Below are 20,259 nucleotides of genomic sequence, written 5' to 3' on the forward strand. Positions count from 1 at the left end.
TATGTGTTATTTCTTATGATTGTATATGAATTTAAAATTATCTAAAAATAAAATTTTAAATCAATTTTTTAAAGGAAAAATGTTTTCAACCGCAGATAGGTTTGTTTTCTTTCCATAATTCCGGCTACTTTTAATCATCCATTTGATTCAAACTCCTTACTCCAGCCACCTCCCTCTCAACAAATACCACCACCAACAACAACAACTATTGGGCATTTGTTATGTGACAAAGAACTTTATGTACTAACTTTATGCGTAAGAACTTTTATGTATTAACTTATTTAATCCTCACAACAGATAACTTTGAATTCTACTTTTCACAGGAAACAGCAGCCTCAGACACCACTTCCTCAACTTCATTCTCAACCATCCATATATATACATTATTATTTTCACAATAAATATATATATGTATGTATTTCAGAGAGGAAGGGACAGGGGGAGAGATAGAAACATCAATGATGAGAGAGAATCATTGATCAGCTGCCTCCTGCACGCCCCCTACTGGGGATCAAGCCCACAACCGAGCATGTGCCCTTGACCGGAATCGAACCCGGGAGTCTCCAGTCTGCAGGCTGATGCTCTCTATTCACTGAGCCAAACGGGCATCCATCCACACCTCTTTTTCTTCCTTTAATAATGAAAAGAAGGGCCCATTTCGCAGATTAAAGGCAATCCTTTCACTTAAGCACAGAATCTACTTCTCAGGATTCTAACTCCATCCAATATCCTTTCTTGTATTTTGAATCCCTGCCTTTCTATTAGCTTTAACCTGTTCGAAAGCTTCCCCTAACCTTACAAATCCATCAACAATTCTCACTCCCCTTTTCGTAGCCACATTTCTTAAAACTTGTTCACATTTACTCTTTCTACTTCCGAAACTTTCATTCAGTTCAAAATCCACTACAAGTTGATTTCTGCTGTACTCTGTGAAAGCCTGACCTCTTTCCAGCATTTCACACTACCACCTATTTCTTCATTTAAACTCTCTTCTTTGGGCTTCTCTGACATCACTACCCTGTGAGAGTTGAGGTAAGTGACACGGGTGACCTAAAAAGAGGGAAACAAAGTTATCATAAATAGGGCATGCTCATGACCAAGGAGGCAAAGGTGAGGAGATCGCTGCTTTATGAGAGGGGAGTTTGGGAGGTTGAGGGCAGAAAGGGCTACACTGGGCATTAAAACAAAGTGACCGTGACTTTCACCCTCTTTTCCCTATCATTTTCCCCATCATTTTCCCCCTCTTTGTTCCCTATCCTTTGAGAGTAACAGGCGGAGGGCAGGGGAGGCGGGGGTACCCGGCTGGGGCGCTGCGAGACGGGCGGAAGTGGAGGTGGATGAGGACTGAGTTGCCAGCGGAACCCGGGAGCCAGGCCGCGGTTGCAGCTCGGAGAGAGCACTGGGACGAACGCGAGTGCGCTTGGTTAGCGGCGCTTCCGGCCCCAGCCCTGGCGCTAGCAACCTCTTGAAATACCCCGACACGGTGCGTGAAACCCGGGCTGGAGCGCCGCTGGTCGAGGATCCTGAGATCGGCGCGGGATACCCTGGAGGCAGGCTGCTCAGAGGCTGGCGGAAGACTCCGCTCGCCGATAGCGCCGGGAGGAGACGCACACGGCCTGGGCCGGTGTGTCCTTACCGTCAGTGGTCCCCTGCCGGGCCCCTTGGCCAGCGGCGCTGATAAATGGGCGGGGGCTTGGGGCACGGGAAATTGAAATTCAGGTTAAACTAATTTTTCTGCAGATCCGGTGCCGTTAAACCCTGAGAACCCACACTTTTTTTAAAAAAATGAAGAAATTAAGACTTAAAGAACTAGAGAGTCGCCTGCAACAAGTGGATGCATTCGAAAAGCCCAAGTTACTTCTAGAACAGTATCCCACCAGGCCGCACATTGCAGGTAGGGCGGCTGGTGACCACGCCTTTGCTTCGCGGGTAGCTTAGTCCTGTCTACTCCATAATGAAATGAGGACAGTTATTTACATACAAAGAACGTCCAGAGGAAATCTGCTGAAAGATTACCTATCACATCAGAGAGGACTTCCTTGACACCACAGCTAAAGACACCCCACACACAGACACACACGTTGTCATTTTACTGTTTGGGTTTTGCATACCCTTAATACTGTCAGACATCTTTTTAATGTGTTTGTTTTTCTCATTACACTATAAACTCCTTAAGGACAAAGAATTGGTCTTTTTCACACAGTTCCCAGTGCCTGAAGAGTTTCTGATACTAGTTAGGAGCTCAGTAAATATTTGTAAAATAGGGATCAATTTCCTTTTGCAAGGAATTGTCAGCACAGATTCTATGCTATACTCTATCCTAGAAATGAATACTAGAGCTGGCTAGCTGAAGGACTTTTAACAAATCCAGAATATGTGCTATTTAAATATGAGGATGCATTTCAATTTTAAAAATTATCTGAGTGAGAATCAGTAGTGTTGCTTGATCTGAGAGACTGATACCAGTAATACAGGAGAGAATACAGGAAAAACCATTCATATTTAGTAAATGTATTATCAAAGTCATTGGGGAGTCTTAAGGAAAATTAATTTGTTGGCAACACCTGCAAGGAGGAAACTCATCCAGCTCCAACATAGTTCTGTTTCTAAGCTGCCAATGAATGTTAAGGAACTTAACTCCAACATACTGTCATAATTTCAACTAAATATTAAGACCAGTTTACTCAATTTAGATAATGACTTATTTAATATCTCAGGTTATAGGGTTTCTAAGTGGAATTCGGCTCTTTAAAAGACCAGTTGTAACATGCACATGGATGTGCTAATTTTTTCCAGCTTCAAAGTCACTAACACCTGCAGCTATAATCAGGACAGCATGGTCAGCCTGAGATGTCCCATAATTGTATTTTTGACAAAACTATTGGATCCTGGGGCATCCAGTGATGGCCAGTTATCCTTGTAGGGTTCATATATCCAAAGGGAGATATCAGTGATCTTACTCATGAGTAACCTTCAGCATATACCAGACCTTTGTGTATTTGAAATATCCCTTTCTAGTCTCAGTAGCTTCTGCTCTACAGCTCAATAGTTCTATCATGTCTTATTAGTAGATTATGAATATATGTCTGTAGATCATAAATATGTGTCTGAATATGTGAATTTAAAAGCTATATTGTGGGTTTAGTTTTTTCCTTTCCCATTCTAGTTTAAGCTTATGGTACCTGGTGACAAATTTATTGCAAAAAAGTTCTGTGCCATTTTAATGTTAATGCTGTGGTTCCTGGACTTACAAATTTCACAAATCAGTAAAATTTCAAAATAATTTTGGACATCAATATAGGGTTGCCAAATTCATATATTAATAAGGAAAGATATTTTTAAAACTTATTTACTCTTCCCATCCTTTCATAAAAATATTTCAACATCAAAGATAACTGACATATGTGTGTGGATGGCAATGTTTTGAACAGGTTAAGGGGGGGAAAAACATTGACCTTATTTTTCTCATTTTCCCCAAAGTTTTGTCATTCTTGGCATTGTCAGCAGAGACTAGTTTTGGGGAACCACTGGTATGGGTTTTATTTTATTTTTGTGGGACCTTGTATTACATACCAAGTTATATGCCTTACATTCTGGGGTACCATTTGGGGGAGGACTAGATAATGAAAGACAAATTGTTTTAACGAGTCATTTGCACAAATTGGATTTTGGTCATCAACTTGCTTCTTCTCTAATATGTTTTTTGATCTTTTAGCATGTATGCTCTATACAATTCATAATACATATGATGACATTGAAAATAAAGTGGTTGCAGATCTAGGATGTGGTTGTGGAGTACTCAGCATCGGAACTGCAATGCTAGGAGCAGGGTAGGTCCAGTATATATTATTTGGTATGGGGTGGCTTTAATAAGCATAAATATGATCAACTGGTTATATTTATGGGACTCTATAGTATGAAGTGAGGGAGTTGAGAATCTGATAATGAGTTCATTTTGAATGAGCAGAACAAACTAAAAAACAAAACAAAACAGTAACACCAGAAGGCAGATGTCTCCCTTGTATACAAACCTGAATTTCCAACCCCTGCCAGATTGGGAAATCATGCTGTTGAAAGGTAACACTCACTCTTACTTTGCCAGTTGAGTTAAAAAGGTTATGAAGCCATAGTCGGTCTTTGTCTATGTTTTGTATTTACAGATTGTGTGTTGGATTTGACATAGATGAAGATGCATTGGAAATATTTAATAGGAACGTGGAAGAGTTCGAGTTAACAAATGTTGACATGGTTCAATGTGATGTGTGCTCATTATCTAACAGAATGTCCAAGTCGTTTGATACAGTAATTATGAATCCTCCTTTTGGAACCAAAAATAATAAAGGTTAGTAACAAAACTCAGGTATATTGGTTTTAAAAACCAGTTGCTCATTGATTGTTCAGGTTAAGTGATTTTATTACTCTACAGTAAATACACCAATCTCTTATTTATAGTTATTACAATTTCAATTTGTTTAATGCATGGATAGGGAATTGAATTTTTCAATCTTTGTTTTCACAAATTTGTATAAATGAAAAAAATATTTTTATACTCCATCTGGTTTCAATAATGATTTACCTGCCCTTTATGAATGATTATGAATCCTATAAAGTATTTTATACTTTTAGAACCTCCTTTTTTTGTTTTTTGTTTTTGTTGTTTTTTTTGTTAATCCTGGAGGATATTTTTTCCATTGATTTTAGAGAGAATGGAAAGGAGCGGGGGAGAAAGGGAGAAACATCAATGTGAGACTCCTGTCAAATGGTTGCCTCCCCAACGCACCCCAGCCTGGGTGGGGAACCTGCAACCCAGGTATATGCCCTTGACTGGAATAGAACTCGAGACTCTTCTAGGGCCCGATGCTCTAACCACTAAACCATGCCAGCCAAGGCTAGAACCTCTTTCTTTTGTTTTAGTATATATTTTTATTTCAGAGAGGAATGGAGAAGGGGAGAGAGACAGAAACATCAATGATGATAGAGAATCACTGATCAGCTGCCTCCTGCACACCTTACTGGGGAGCGAACCTGCAACCTGGGCACATGCCCTTGACCAAATCAAACCCGGGACCTTTCACTCCACAGGCCGATGCTCTATCCACTGAGCCAAACCAGCTAGGGCTAGAACCTCTTTTTAATACCTTAACACACCCAAGGATTTCATCGTGTGTCCATCAGTAACAGTGACTCACTGTGGCTTTGTGTGAATGCTGTGTGCAAGGCGGGTAGGAAATCAGTAAGAGGAAAAGACATGCATAGTTTTAAAAAGTCCTCCTTGCACCCCCTCCACCCCCACCTGATTCTAATTACTACTCTGTTCCTTTCTCCCTCTTTGAAAGTTATTATTGGAATATGACACTAAAATTTTACTTTATCCTTATTCAAATACGACATTATAGTTCTGGTTTTATTCTATCAACCTATATTTGGATATTTTACTTATTTGTACCCTTCTTGCAGAATTTGAAGTGGCTATTTTTATATTTATTACTACCTGGTATTCATTTAATCTTCTATTTTGATAACAGGTATATAATTTAAATTGGAGCTTTTTCTACTGTTAACAGGAACAGATATGGCATTTCTAAAGACTGCTTTGGAAATGGCAAGAACCGCAGTATATTCTTTACACAAATCCTCAACGAGAGAAGTAAGTTCAAATCATCATGATATTCTGTCATTTATTTTTGAAATCATGAGTGTTGTAAGGATTTGCTCTGAAATTTATTTACTGGTAAATAAATCTAAATACTAGACCAAACCTGGGCGTGTGCTCCAACTGGGAATTGAACTGTGACCTCCTGGTCCATAAGTCGACGCTCAACCACTGAGCAACACTGGCCAGGCAAGTCTGTATTCTTTTTTTTTTTTTTTTTTTAATATATTTTATTGATATTTTACAGAGAGGAAGGGAGAGGGATAGAGAGCTAGAAACATCGATGAGAGAGAGACATCGATCAGCTGCCTCCTGCACACCTCCCACTGGGGATGTGCCCGCAACCAAGGTACATGCCCTTGACCGGAATCAAACCCGGGACCCTTCAGTCCGCAGGCCGACGCTCTATCCACTGAGCCAAACCAGTTTTGGCAAGTCTGTATTCTTATACAGAAATTCTAGATCTCAAAAATGGAAAATATACCCAAACTAAGAAATATTTATTAAATTCAAGAAAAAACTAAATACACACAGTGTCGATATTGTTTATAATGAAAATATTTCCGCCGAAACCGGTTTGGCTCAGTGGATAGAGCGTCGGCCTGCAGACTGAAGGGTCCCGGGTTCAATTCCGGTCAAGGGCATGTACCTTGGTTGCGGGCACATCCCCAGTGGGAGGTGTGCAGGTGGCAGCTGATCAATGTTTCTCTCTCATCGATGTTTCTAGCTCTCTATCCCTCTCCCTTCCTCTCTGTAAAATATCAATAAAATATATATATTAAAAAATATATATATATTTCCCTAAAATTTAGGGAAAGTTAAATAGTTTATCAACCAGCTTAATCATACTATCAACATGAATAAAATGCTTATACAAAATGTTAATAGCTCTAGATTTCTAGTATTTCTAGCAAATTGTGCACATAATTTATTTAGGGGATTATGGGCAACTTTTTTCCATTTATGTTGAAATGTGTATATTGTTTTTAAAAATTCATAAAGCAATTTTTATAACAACCAAAAATTTTATGAAGTAGTTCAAGAATTTTAGACCTATAAGTGGTTAATATTTAGTACTTACTGTGTGCCTGGACAGTTCAAAGCACTTTTCATATTCCTCAACAATCGGATGAGAGATCCAATTATTATCCTCATTTAACAGATGAAGAAACTGAAGCACAAAAAGAATGAGTAGCTCAGGGTTACAAAGCTGGTAAGTACCAGAGCAGCAGTTCAGATGCAGGCTGTCTGGTTCCAGAGACCATGTTCCTAACTACTATCCCATACTGCCACTGACCATGTACATAGATCTCTGTTGAATGGTTTCCAGGATAGTTATATATATTGATGAAATAATGCTGCAGAAACCATGGTTACATTGTACACTTTGATGTATTTCTGAAATAATAGCTTTGTTGACTTGGATTTTATTTAAATATGTAATTTGGCTCAGATGGTTATATATATTGAAATGGCTTGGTTTATTTTCTAAATGTGATCCATTAAGTTGAAAAAAAATTAAGGATCTAAATTCTAATGAAGTTTTAAAAGCTTGAATTTTTTGAAAACATAATACCAAGTATTAGTAAAAAGCAATTTAAAAATATTTACAAATCAGTTCACATTAACATCTTGTGTTCAGCATATTCAAAAGAAAGCTGCAGAATGGAAAATCAAGATAGACATCATTGCAGGTAAGACAGTTTTTAAGTTTCTCATAAAACAAATCTAAATTCTATCTAAGAAAGCAAAAATGCATTAGAGCCGAACCAGAATTTTTATACAGGTGCTGAGAAGATACTGTAAATCACATTTTTTAGTGTTGCAAATGGGTAGCAAATGGAGTAAAGGCAGGGTATCAATGTTTGTCTAAGACTGTCCCAATTTATGTATTGCATTTTACTGAAAACTTCTAATAGTACCCAAGTATTTGGTCACTCCAGGCTCAGACCCTTTATAGCTTCATAGTGACTGAAAAGCTTGGGTTGAGTTGGTCAGACCTGTTTGAAATCCATTCATGGAAAATACCACCAGATTATGCCTGGATCACCTTTTTTTTTTTTTTTTTTTAACTATTGCTGCCCTTTTTAAAAAATGTATTTATTGATTTCAGAGAAGGGAGAGATAGAAACATCAATGATAAGAATCATTAATCGGCTGCCTCCTGCACACCCCGCCTTCTGGGGACTAAGCCTGCAACCCAGGCATGTGTCCTTGCCTGGAATCGAACCGGGGAACCTTCAGTCCGCAGGCCAGTGCTGTATCCACTGAGCCAAACCAGCTAGGGCTGGATCACCTGTCTTTCAATTTTCTAATTGCCCCTGAAGTCAAATAACATGAAGCTTTTTTTTAGTAGAGGATAGAATATAATCATCCACACTGAGTAAATCATGCTTGGTACATTTTTATTAGTAAACTGAATATTCACAAACATTAAAATAGGGAAAGCATACAACTAGAAGCTAACTGTAATCCAAATAATTTTGAAGTCTAAAGTAAGAGTACAATAAGGGGAAATGTTTTTACACGATAATAAACTATGAACTAGCACGGTGGTGTTAACCATATAACTAGATCTATTTCTGTTCTTAATATAATGTGTAAAAGGTCAGTCTTTCTATTATATTCAGTATTGTCATTCCTTACGTAATTTAAGTTATTAGAATATGCAACATGGAACACCTTAGAACAATTCCAGTATAATACCAAACCAGAGCCTTGCTATTCCAAATGTAGTTTTAGATAATCATCATTGACATCCCTTGGGAGCTTGTTAGACTTGCAGAATTTCAGGCTCCACTCAGATCTACTGAATTATAACTTGCACCTCAATGCACATTAAAATTTGAGAGCTGTGACCTAGAGTTAGAATTTATGTTGTAAAATATGAAGGGGTAGGTAGACTCATTGCCATCACTCTAAAATGGATCAGTAATAAGTTTGGAGGACCTACATTATACTTTAGAAAGGAAGAATATGAAAAAATCGGTTTTCATTTGAGAGCATAGTAGGAAAATACATGGCTACTTACTACCATTACTAAAATCCAGACAATAAAATTTTAAAATAGGCATACTTATGAGATTGCTAGCTATTGATTAGGAAACTAAAAATAGGAAGGTACTATCATTTTCATAGGATACACTTTTGTCCACTTGTAATGTTTCTAAACTCTTCCATATAACCTCAAATTTTGGTATAAATTACCAAAATAGCAGAAATGCCAAACTCAACTTGCCATGGGTAACCTTGGGGATATATCATGGCAGTCCTTGGATACCAAGTTAAAGTGACAGGTCTAAAATCTTCAGTTTACCAACATTTAGAGCTTTCTTAATTCGTGGGTTTTTTTAGTCAAGGGTGGTAAATGCTTAGAAATATAGTTTTTATCCTTAGGTGGCTTTTTTTTCTGTTTTTAATAGAGCTGAGATATGACCTGCCAGCATCATACAAATTTCATAAAAAGAAATCAGTAAGTCTCTTGAACTTTACAATAAGTAATTAATTCTTATGTTATCAAGTTGCCTGAGTAAATATAAGAAAGCCAGCCTGGGAGACAGATTATGGAACATCCTATAATCAACAGCCAATACTCTGGTTTAAGATAAATTATTTCTCAAATACTTTGGGCAAAAAAAGAAAATAAACTTAAGTTTTGCTCTTTTTATATAGTATATATTTTATTCATTTGTACTAATACATTCTCATATTACAAAGGCAATTTAGTACAAGAACCTTTTGATATTTGAATCATCTGAATAACATACAACTGTACATTAAAAAAAATCCTCATTTGGATAACAAAAAGACAAGTTAAACAATAAAAAATTTTCTTTTCTTACAGGTAGACATTGAAGTGGACCTAATTCGGTTTTCTTTTTAAAAGCCTCCAAAGACAAATGCAGCTGAAAACCTAATTAAAATGAATACAAAATTTGTTTACTAAACTACTGGTCTCCGGCACCATTTTCTGTTTTCTGCTGTTTTGATGCAGGTTCTTCTTTGTCTGTTTCTTCTCTTGCTCTTTTTACTGGTCCTATACAATAACAGAATTAATTTTTGTTAAGTTCATTGTAAGGATTACTCTATTTTAGTAAGGAGCACAATTACCAATGAGAAAAGGCTTTTCTTGTAGTATAGACCTTCTCTCTAACCTTAACTTCCAAACATCCTTGTAATCTACTTGTAAAAACAGCACAACCAGGGTAAATTGCAATCCAACAATGCCACTCAGACAGAAACTGAATAACCGCATCACTATTCTCTCCCACAAATAATTTCTCATGTAAGTACCAAAGGACTTAGAAAAACTTACCAGATGCACCATTTTCATCATGTTCATCATCACTATCAAATTTAGTTTTCTTGCCCTGGAACTGTACTTTTCCTTTAGCAGACCCAGTCTGGGCAACTTTATTTCCCTTTCCTTTTCCTTTAAATCTTCGACCTAAAGAGACAATTGCGAAATCAGTAAAGAAATGTTTTAAATATCTTGTCACTGTCTTTGAACACCTATTGAGTAAATATCCAAACTCTCAGAAAAAAATCAGAATTAATAACCTTTTGACTTCCATTTGTTTAGGGATTCTTGTTGATCATCTATGATTTTTTTCAATGCTTCTTTTTCCACATCTCCATCTAGTACTTCCCATGTCACTTCTTTGTTCCTTAATTGAAGGTTACCATTATTTGCATCTTTGGCTTTATCCAGTGCTTCCTTAGCTTTTTCTTTAAATAGAATTATTCCCTACACCAAAGACAAAAAGCCACACCCTTAAGTTTTTAGTCTCACAGTTAATACCTTCCAAGTAATTTTTCCTAGCCTGCAAAATCTTCCGTGCCATTACCAGTTTCAATGAATTTTAGTGAACATCAGGAAGGAAGATACTACAAAACTTGCAGTTACTGATACAACAATTATTTACAGCATAACAGAAAATATCAGATATCACCTGGCCAATATGGCTCAGTGGTTGAGAGTAGATTCATGCACCAGATCGCTCATTCAATTCCCAGTAAAGGCACTTGCCCAGGTTGCAGGCTCCATCCCCAGTAGGGGGCGTGCAGGAGGCAGCCGATCAATGTTTCTCTCTCTCTCTCCATTCTCCTTTCTCTAAAAATCAATAAAAATATATTTTTTAAAATAAAATGCAAAATACAGATATCACATGGAGTCAAAGCAATAACAAAATGGACAAGTAATTAAAGAAAAACTATTTGCATAAACAATGAAAATTTGCTTTCTAATTATTTCATATAAAAGATAAATTTCTGTGGAATTTTCAACACTGGCATAAAGCATATGAATGAATGTTTCCAAACCTCTTTTGCTCCTCTGACAAAGTCTATCCATTTTATTTCACCATGATTTGAGAAAAGGATGTGCAAATCTTCTCTACAGGTCTGATCATCTAGGTCCCCTGAAAATTTCAACAAGCAGCCAATCTTTTCTTCTAGAGATTTCTATAAAAACATACAAGGCAATATAAATTTCTTAAAAGCAACCACAAATCAGAAATAGCTTACACCACTCTATACCTATACAAGGAAAAGACTAGAAACTAAAATGCTATTTTTAAGTACTTTAATACTTGGTACATTTCATCCTTTGTTCTACAATGGCTTTTAACTAATTTCTCCAACAAGTAAAATTTAATTAGTTATATTTATATTTTAGTTATATAAGTCTGTTTATTAAATCACTTCTGGATAAATAATAATTTTAGCCAATAGTACTTGGCTAGTACTTTAGTGTAATGACAACTACAGACTTGCTTACATATTTTCTGGAAAGTCCTCAGATCTTTTATTCTCATAACTTTAAAGTCTTAGATATCAGTAACATATACTTACCATTTCAGCATTTTCTGCTAACTTTCGTTTTTCTTCTTGCTCTCTACAAATAAAAATATAATTAGAATTTTCCATTTACTATATGAGAAAATTAAATCACGGTAAAGATAACCTTGATCATGATCACTAAACTTAACCAAAGCCAGTCCTTAGAATTTCTGATTGTCTAATACTAGCACATACAATGTGGCCCCCAGATTATCAAGGCAGTTTAAGACCCCAATGTTTCATGAGCAAAAGGTTAAGTAAGCCTATTGCTACTCATTTCAAAGCTCATCATCAGCCTCATTTCCCAGAACCACTACCTACCTTAGTAAAGATTTAAGGAATTAAAATGTTCTATTAGCTCTATTTACTTACTTTTTAGCTCGTAATTTAGCTTCCACTTTATTTTGCTTTCTTTCTTCATTTTTCTTTGCAAAGTAATCTTCCCTAAAGGACACAAAATATAGAGGCTAAATTTATGAGAACAAATATTTCAAATTATTTTGAATTATTTAAGACATGGTATAAGGAATGTTACATTTTTTTCTATCAACATAATTACCTACAAATTCAAAAGATATCAAGGAAGTTACTCTTGTATTTTTTTAAGTAACAGATTTACTAAGAAGTAATTCACATGCCATAAAAGTTACCGTTTTAAAGTGTATAATTCAATGCCTTTTAATATATTCAGATTGTACAATCATCACTATTATCTAATTTCAAAACATTTTCATGACCCCAAAAAGAAATCCCATATCCATTAACAATCTCATATTGGTTTTCATTTATCATTCATGTATTTTTTACTTATTTAAGTATATTTTTTATTGATTTCAGAGAGGAAGGGAGAGATAGAAACATCAGTGATGAGAGAGAATCATCAATTGGCTGCCTCCTACACACCTCACACTGGGGACGGAGCCGGCAACCCAGGCATGTGCCCCTGACTGGAATGAAACCAGGACCCTTCAGTGCACAGGCTGACGCTCTTATCTACTGAGCCAAACCAGCTAGGGCTCATTCATGTATTTTTTAAAAAGTAAACTAGAAGTTATGTAAGTTTCAGAGTTTTCTAGTGTTCGTTTCACAAAAGGAGAAAATTCTAAAATCCCTCCGAGACCCAAGAATAAGAACAATTATAAAAATCACATTAAAAAGTATTTGTTGAGGGGCCCTGGCCGGGTGGCTCCACTGGAGCGTCGTCCTGTATACCAAAGGGTAGTGGGTTCAATTCCTATCAGGGAAAATACCTAAGTTTTAGGTTCGATCCCTGGTCAGGGCACATATGGGAGACAACCCATAGATGCTCTCTCTCTCACATTAATGTCCACGCCACCCAGTCTAATCAGTAAAAACATATCCTCGGTCCCCTAATTATAGATACTTCTCTCAATCTGCCTCCCAGTGCTTATGAGAGTTCAAACTGTACAATACTGTTCAAAATTGAAGACTATTAGGTGTCAGTTCTTTATTCTGCTCACTGTGATACTGCAGAGAAATTATTATTGCTCAACAAAATCATCGTATATGTTTAATCATCACTTGTATTATTTTATTTTTTCCAGTTTCCTTGCATTATAGTGTCTCTGTCACTGGTTTTTAAGAGCTTGTTTATGACTAAAGATATTAACCATTTCTCATGCATTGCAAATGAAATACCATGTTTTTTGTTATTATTTTACTCTGGTGTTTTACTTTTTTGTTCTATCAAACTTGTGTATTAAATATAATCATGTTCTGTTTAAAAACAAACATATCCTCGGGTGAAGACTAAAAAAGGAAAAACACTTTTGAGAGTGTAACACTGAGCATGATTCATCACAGTGCATCTCTAAGTTCAGTTTAGTACACAGCATATTTAGAATACTATGTTATAGAGAGCGCCTAGGAAGGCACATGAGCTGATTGTTAGCCGAGTACAGGGGCGGCCAAGTCCAGTGGCGTCGGCAGAGCCACATCCTGGAAACATACCTTACCAGAGGCAGGTATGTTGTCGGCCTAACCTTTAGCTCAGGTGCCAGGGGGTGGGTTTCATTATCTAAGTTCAGCCAGGTTCCAGGATCAGACGCAATTATCTAGGCTCAGCCAGGAGTGACAATTACAAAGAAGCCACAAGAATGAAGAATTGTAGCTTGATCCTTAACCATGATTTCACATAATTTCCTTTGTCTTAAACTCTAGTAAAACTTCCTGGTATCATGCTGTATTTAATAAACGCGCTACACCAGCTCTGGGTCACTGTCTCTCCATCGGGGGCAGCGTCCCACCTGGTCCCAGCTTTCCCTAGTGTCCATGTCTGTCTCTTTTTCTCAATCCCCCGTCGCCCCTACTCAGGACTCGTCCCCTCTCTAGCCGTGCTGGTCGCGGTAAGGAGAGAAAACTTATACTACTATGTAATGCAATAGTAGGAGACTATGGTCCTCCATCTAACTTTATCATGCAAATGCTCTGGTTTGTCCAAGTTTTTAGACACACACAAAAAATGTGATCCAAATCTCTATTACATAACCCTTTGTACTATATAAAATACAGGCATATAGACTATAAGAACAGATAAAAATTGTAGTGATTTATTCTCTAACACCAAAAGCCCAAATTTTAGTATCCAGCCTGATTATGAATTTTAGATGCAAAATAAGTCCTAAAACTTAGCCTCGTTTACTAATTGCTAACAGAAAAGGTATTAATAAACATCTCTATGTATTCTCAAAGGATTAAGTTTCCACTAAACAAATTTCAAGCATTTTTCAAAGAATCCTATGGATACCAAAACTATTGGACTTATAGAGGATGTCATTCCATATTCCTAACCCCAGTGTGTAAATTCTACATAACTAAGTGGCCAGAAGAAACATCAGCAAAAAGACTTACTTGAAAAGTATTAGCAGATCTGTGTCTTTGTATTTTTGTCCAGGGGTCTCCACAAACTTTTTAGCAGATTCAATGCTATCAAACACAGCAAATATTGATCCCTTTTAAAAGGGGGAGAAAGTTTTTTTTTTAGTTATGTCCCATATATTTTTCAACTAGAAAAAGTCTGTTACATCATACAACCATACCTTAAATGCTTTATGCAATGTTCTTCTCATCTGAATATTTAGTACTTGACCTTTATCTTCTAACCATTCTTTTATGTCATCAAGGGTTGCATCAGTAGGGAAGCCTTTCTGTGAGTAGGAAGAAATGTACAAATGACTTCTCAGGTAAACAATTAGCCAGAAATTCTGAATCCTTCTGTCTTGAAATGAAGCCAAGATATCCATCCATCCCTCCCTCTCTCAAATGTTTGACAGCTCTGGTTAAGAGCTATTGCTATCCAGTACAATAAGAGTGACTCTTTTATCTGGGATTCAATTCAAAATAATCCAGTTGTTGTAGAAAAAATAATCCAGTTGGAACAGGGACAGGACAAGATTCATCAGGTGTTAACTGTTACAATTGGATAATTGTACATTATACATCCAATCTACTTTTGTATGTCTGAAATTTTCCAGAATGAAAAATACTTAAAAATTAATATACTAAAAAAAATTGCTCTCAAGTTTAGCCGATGACAAATAAGAACAGGTGATATGCACTGGGTGTTTATATGGTAAATATTCTACCCAATGGTATATGGGTTTTTCATTTGATTCTCACAACACTTCTATAAGGTAAAAATATTACCCCCATTTTTAAAGATAAGGCTTAAAAAGATTAAGAACATACAGTAGGTGGTGAGGGACATAGAGTAAGTAATGAAGCTATGATTGCTGAGCCCTTATTCTCACCAACTCTACCACCCATTCTTTCTAAATAAATAAGTTATAATTAAGTGCATTAAAGGCCCACTTACAATATAAACAGATCTGTTTTTTACATCATTTTTATACTCATCAGTCACTTCAGGGAGGGGTTTGTTTGGAGATCTTCTGATTTTGGTTTTATCTTCACTTATTTCCATGAGTTCTGCCTTTGATTTGCTCAATGCTTCTACTATTACATTGAAGTCTGTTGTTAGACGGTTTAACCTGAAGAATATGTATAAAAACATTGTAAGACTTAGTACTAGCACTTGTTAACAGAAAATCTAAAGATGGTTTTTAAAAGGTTTTTACCTATTAAATTTTATCATTATTTCCAAAGGTACCCAGCCTTCATCCAGTTTGATTTGTTCCTTTAAAAATTTGTCCCGTGGCAAATTGAAATCACCAAAATAATACTGCAAGATAATTACAATATATTTCAGATCATTGTATAATATTGACTCCAACTCTGGAGGGTTTTTCTTTAAATTACTATCACATCACTAAGTTATATTCTTTAAAAATACATGTCATGCCCTGGCCAGTATTGTTCGTTTGGATGCACATCATCCCATGCACCAAAAGGTCGCCAGTTCTATTCCCAGTCAGGGCACATGCCTGGGTTTCAGGCTTGACCTCCAGTGGGGGGTGTGCAGGAGGCAGCCAATCAATGTTTCTCTTTCTCTCTCTCCCCTCCTCATTCTTCCTTTCTCTCTAAAATCAATAAAAACATATTTTTTAAAATACATGTCAGAACTTAAGCAGCAATAAATATTTCCTCCTCATAATTAAATATTTATAATACAAATTTAACAAAAAGGTAAAACTAAAAATTGATTAAACAATGTAATCAACATATAAAAATATACCTAAGGATTTAGTATATAAAAAAAACCTCTTGCTTCAAATCAGTGTGGAATAAATTTAAAACCTGGAATAAACTAGTTAATCACTCCAATTTTTAAAAGTTAAAAGTGTATATCTAATTTAAGCATAGAAGCACCCTTTCTCAGTATAAAAACAAGAAAAAACTATACATGAAAAGGCCCAAATGTGACTACTTGGAATGACAAAAATAAGACAAACACAGATAATTCTTTGGAATCAAGGGGGAAGAAAAAACTCCAGAAAACACTGATAGAAAAATGAATAAAGGACATTTAAAAAATCACTAAAACTAACATGTACTATAAGCATAAGTTCAATTCATTATTAATCAAAGAAATATAAATTAATGAAATAGCATTTTTCACCTGACAAATTGGCCGAAATTCTAAAAACAAGTATACCTAGTATTGGTCTGAATACAGAGAAATGGTCATGCAGGCAGAGATGTAAATTGGCCTTAATTATTGAAAGTTTTTAAAAAATGTGTATAACCCTTAAATCAGTAAACATGTTTATTAATTTATATATAAAGATATAAATGATAAAATTGTTATAGCTAAAATATTGGAAATACCCTACATATCAAATAGAGAATTGGGTATATTGCATGGTGGAGGAAAGGGAAGGAAATAAAAACTATGTTAGTGTCAGCGCTGACCAAAGTGTAAAAGTGTATTCATTGGGCTTTAACCTTGATTACCTCAGGAGAGTGGGATCTGAGAGGTGACAGGTTATAGAAGGGACATTATCGACGTTTTCTATGTGCATCTTTGTATTACTCTAAATATTAAAACTGAATAATTTATCATTTTCTTCACAATAAATTAGTACAAAATACTGCAATATAGGAAATTCTAAATGGCAAAGTAAAACTTTTTAAAAAACAGTTCTGAGAATTGCCAAAAACACACCAAATAATGAAGTTTTTCAGTAAAAACATAAAATAGAAACTAAGACATTACCCACAGCAGCCATCATTGTAAAGCTTCAACTTTACAATAAGATCTTCAAAGATATAAAGTGCTATTTAACAGGGAAGGTACTTCACAAAGAATTATGTTACCTTATTAAGTGTCAGGCACTCTGCTGTTTTACATTTTATTAAATGTAACCCTCACAGCCACCTTATAAGGAAGGTACTATTATCCTCACTTTATAGACTAGGAAACTAAAGAAAAAAGGTAAGTAACATTATTCTACAATGTTATCTTTTGAAATGACTGTAGTCTTTGGGTTTCATAAACTGACTCCACAAATATAAAACAGTTGTACTATTATATGTACAACTAATTCCAAGAATCAAAGACAAGCCAAATATTGAATAATGGGTCAATATATGACAAAAATTAAATGTTCTTTCTGTATTTGTTATGAGGCCCTAAATTTCCTTTCAAAGAGCTTGTTTTCACAGTTGAATAGTACAAGGATCATACCTCAATTTGATGACAGATTTTGGCCTCCAGGGCAGCCATTTTTTCATCACCATTTTCAGCCATTGTGGCTACCTGTAAATTTTTTCAAATTGGTATTATTGTTATTTTTTTAGCATAAAACTCAAGATCAGAAAAAGAATGTTTTAAAATTATCAATAGCCCATTGTTTTCTTTAAAAAGAAATCAATAATTTTTAGTTTCTCTACTCAATTCTCAAATTTCAACAAAAGAAAACTTTGGAATAAGTGATGGAAAAGTGAAAAGGTGCACACTCCTTTCAGTAAATCACTGTTCCCTCTTCTATAACAAAGCAAGTGGTTATCTTCATTATGGATGTCAGTCCCACTAGTTTGGTGTGGGTCAAATTTCTTTTAAAATTAGTCACAGTTGACTGACTAAAATCTTTATCAGCAAAGATTAAGTATCATAACTTTAGGGGGGGAAAATTCACATATTATTGCCAGGGTCCAATTAGATGCTGTACATTAAGAGGTATATGAAATGACAACTTGAAAGCCTGCATACACTAAAACAAGGATAAGCTGGGATACAGTATGCTACTCATTCTCTAATATATTTACTGGCTAACCAGTTTCCTGCTTAGTAGTGCAGAAGAATGAGGCTGTGAGGTTGGCTTGCTAGGGACACAAAACCACGACTCCTCACTTCAAGTTACTTGCCTCCAGTGCTCTCTGAAACCATCCAGTCATTCACATGGTACACAAGTATACAGGAACTCATCAAGAATATCGGCCATCAGCTGACTCCCTCATTGGTACACTTCACGGAGGCCTCGCGTAGACACTGTAATTACTATACAATAAACTGGACGGATGCACACTGGAAGCTCTTGCAATAGGGATTTTTATATGGTGCACATCCCACTACCAAGTTTGCTCAACCGTGTACACTGGATTGCCGACCACAATCTACATTCCTAAGTTATTACCATGATTTAGGGCCCCTTGGAAAACAAAGGGGGAGATAAAGGACTATTGAGTCCCTACCAGACTTCTCGGCCTACCCAATTTTGGAACTTCGCTTCATCATAGCCTTTCCCAGAATGTAAAATAAGATGTGAGATATTAGCCACAGTTAACATTTCGCACAGAAGCCTTGATGTGAGTGAATGAAGAAGACCCTAGAAAACCGAGGGTTTCGCCAGGGGAATACCTACAACCCCGATTCTCGGGCCTCCACTCGGTCCCACAGGATCCAAGGAGCCCTGCGGAGTTCCGCCGGGCCAACCTCTCCGGAAACTTATATAGGTGGCCCCAAACGTCCGCCTGAGGCGCCACCGCAAGGCGGCGAAGATAGGAAACTTTAAAGACGCAGTGGGGATGCGGGCAGCTTCTGTCCAAAGACCCCGCCAGGAACCCGTCCCAAAGAAACCCTGGCTCGCTCGGGTCCCAACCTCGTGCGCGGAACCCCAGGCTCCAGCATTCCCCTCAGGGGCCCCTCTCTCCTCCCGGACCAGCGCGCCGCCTCCGGCCGCGGCCCACGCGGCCCAGGACCCAAACCTGAGGAAGGAGAGGAGCCGAGGCGCCCAGCATGAGGCAGCAAAGAAAGGGAACGCGCCGTGGTGCAGCACGCAATGCAGGGCCTTTGTTCCTCCTTCTCGTTAGCCCCGGAAGTTGCTCACCTTTAAGGTCCCGGTCCCGCAGAGCCGGGCCACAGGATCACTGAAAACGCCTCGCCTCCGCCGCGTCGCCTCTTCTAACGCGCGCGCAAAGAAGATGGGGACTGTCCCGGCAGCCCTTGCGCCCGATTGCGAGTGGCTACGGCCGCGCGGCCTCGGGAGCTCAGAGGCTGGCGGGGCGCCGGCGCAGCGTGATGATGCGGTGGTAGTCCCGCCCCTACTTCTCCGCCCTCCCCAAGAAGTTGGGTTGCTGTGTCCGGCAGAGTGATAGAGGATGTTAGCGTAAATATTTGGTTTTAAGTGTTTGGGGGGTTTTGTTTGTTTATTTGCTTTTTAGAGAGAGAGGAAAAAACATTATTTGTTGTTCCATTTACAGCATTTATGCATTCATTGGTTGCTTCTTGTATGTGCCTGGGAATCAAACCCAGAAACCTTGGCTTATCAGATGCTCTAACCAACTGAGCTACCTGGCCAGGGCACTACAGTCATTTTAGAAAGCAACTTGGTAATAGCTGCTAAAGTTTAAAATGTGTATAGCAGATGACCCAAAATCCACTCCTAATAATATATTCTAGGAAATTTTTCACATCTGTGCACAAGAAAACATGCTCAAGAATATTCATAGAAATGTTGTATAAATGCAAAAAAAAGGGGGGGGGGAATTAACTAAATGTCCACCAAAAAAGAACAGGTAACTAAGTTGTGGTGTAATTAAACAATGAAATAATAAACAATACTGTGCCCTGGCCAGTGTGGCTCAGTTGGTTGGGCATCCTCCCATGCACCAAAAAAAAAAAAAAAAAAAAAAAAGTTTTTCCCCAACCAGGGCTGGTTATTGAACTGCAACCGAGGTATGTGCCCTTGACTGACAATAGAACCTGTGATCCCTCTAAGTCCACTGAACACACAGGCCAGGGCAAGACTCTGAGCTTTTTTATAATTATTTTTATTTTTTAATGTTTTTTTTTAATCTGTTTTAGAGAGAGAGCAAGGGAGAGGGAGAGAGAGATAGAAACATTC

At 37.2% G+C, this 20,259-nt stretch overlaps 2 protein-coding genes across 12 annotated transcripts; one reads left to right on the forward strand and one right to left on the reverse strand.

Annotated features, from left to right (window-relative positions):
• The first annotated feature begins 1,378 nt into the window (after positions 1-1,378).
• Positions 1,379-9,601, forward strand: METTL5 (methyltransferase 5, N6-adenosine). Of its 8 annotated transcripts, none has more exons than XM_080670239.1 (8): positions 1,379-1,483; positions 1,741-1,894; positions 3,716-3,830; positions 4,161-4,342; positions 5,565-5,647; positions 7,296-7,347; positions 9,076-9,125; positions 9,498-9,598. In XM_080670239.1, the coding sequence occupies exons 2-8, from the start codon at positions 1,786-1,788 to the stop codon at positions 9,534-9,536; spliced, it is 630 nt and encodes a 209-aa protein (XP_080526365.1). In that variant the 5' UTR covers positions 1,379-1,483; positions 1,741-1,785; the 3' UTR covers positions 9,537-9,598. The 8 variants fall into 8 exon arrangements, with proteins under 8 accessions (XP_080526365.1, XP_080526363.1, XP_080526368.1 ...); XM_080670237.1 differs by having other exon boundaries at positions 1,399-1,624; XM_080670238.1 differs by having other exon boundaries at positions 1,407-1,637.
• SSB (small RNA binding exonuclease protection factor La) lies at positions 8,042-19,398 on the reverse strand. 4 transcript variants are annotated; one of them, XM_080670234.1, is made up of 12 exons: positions 19,243-19,398; positions 17,601-17,672; positions 15,592-15,695; positions 15,330-15,504; positions 14,554-14,661; positions 14,366-14,466; positions 11,867-11,938; positions 11,507-11,549; positions 10,976-11,116; positions 10,214-10,400; positions 9,969-10,100; positions 8,042-9,689 (listed from the first exon to the last, which is right to left on the reverse strand). In XM_080670234.1, the coding sequence occupies exons 2-12, from the start codon at positions 17,661-17,663 to the stop codon at positions 9,601-9,603; spliced, it is 1,215 nt and encodes a 404-aa protein (XP_080526360.1). In that variant the 5' UTR covers positions 17,664-17,672; positions 19,243-19,398; the 3' UTR covers positions 8,042-9,600. The 4 variants fall into 4 exon arrangements, with proteins under 4 accessions (XP_080526360.1, XP_080526359.1, XP_080526361.1 ...); XM_080670233.1 differs by having other exon boundaries at positions 19,121-19,306; XM_080670235.1 differs by lacking the exon at positions 15,592-15,695 and having other exon boundaries at positions 19,243-19,376.
• Positions 19,399-20,259: the final 861 nt, after the last annotated feature.

Source organism: Plecotus auritus, assembly GCF_963455305.1.
Source record: "Plecotus auritus genome assembly, chromosome: 5".
Lineage (NCBI taxonomy): Eukaryota > Metazoa > Chordata > Mammalia > Chiroptera > Vespertilionidae > Plecotus > Plecotus auritus.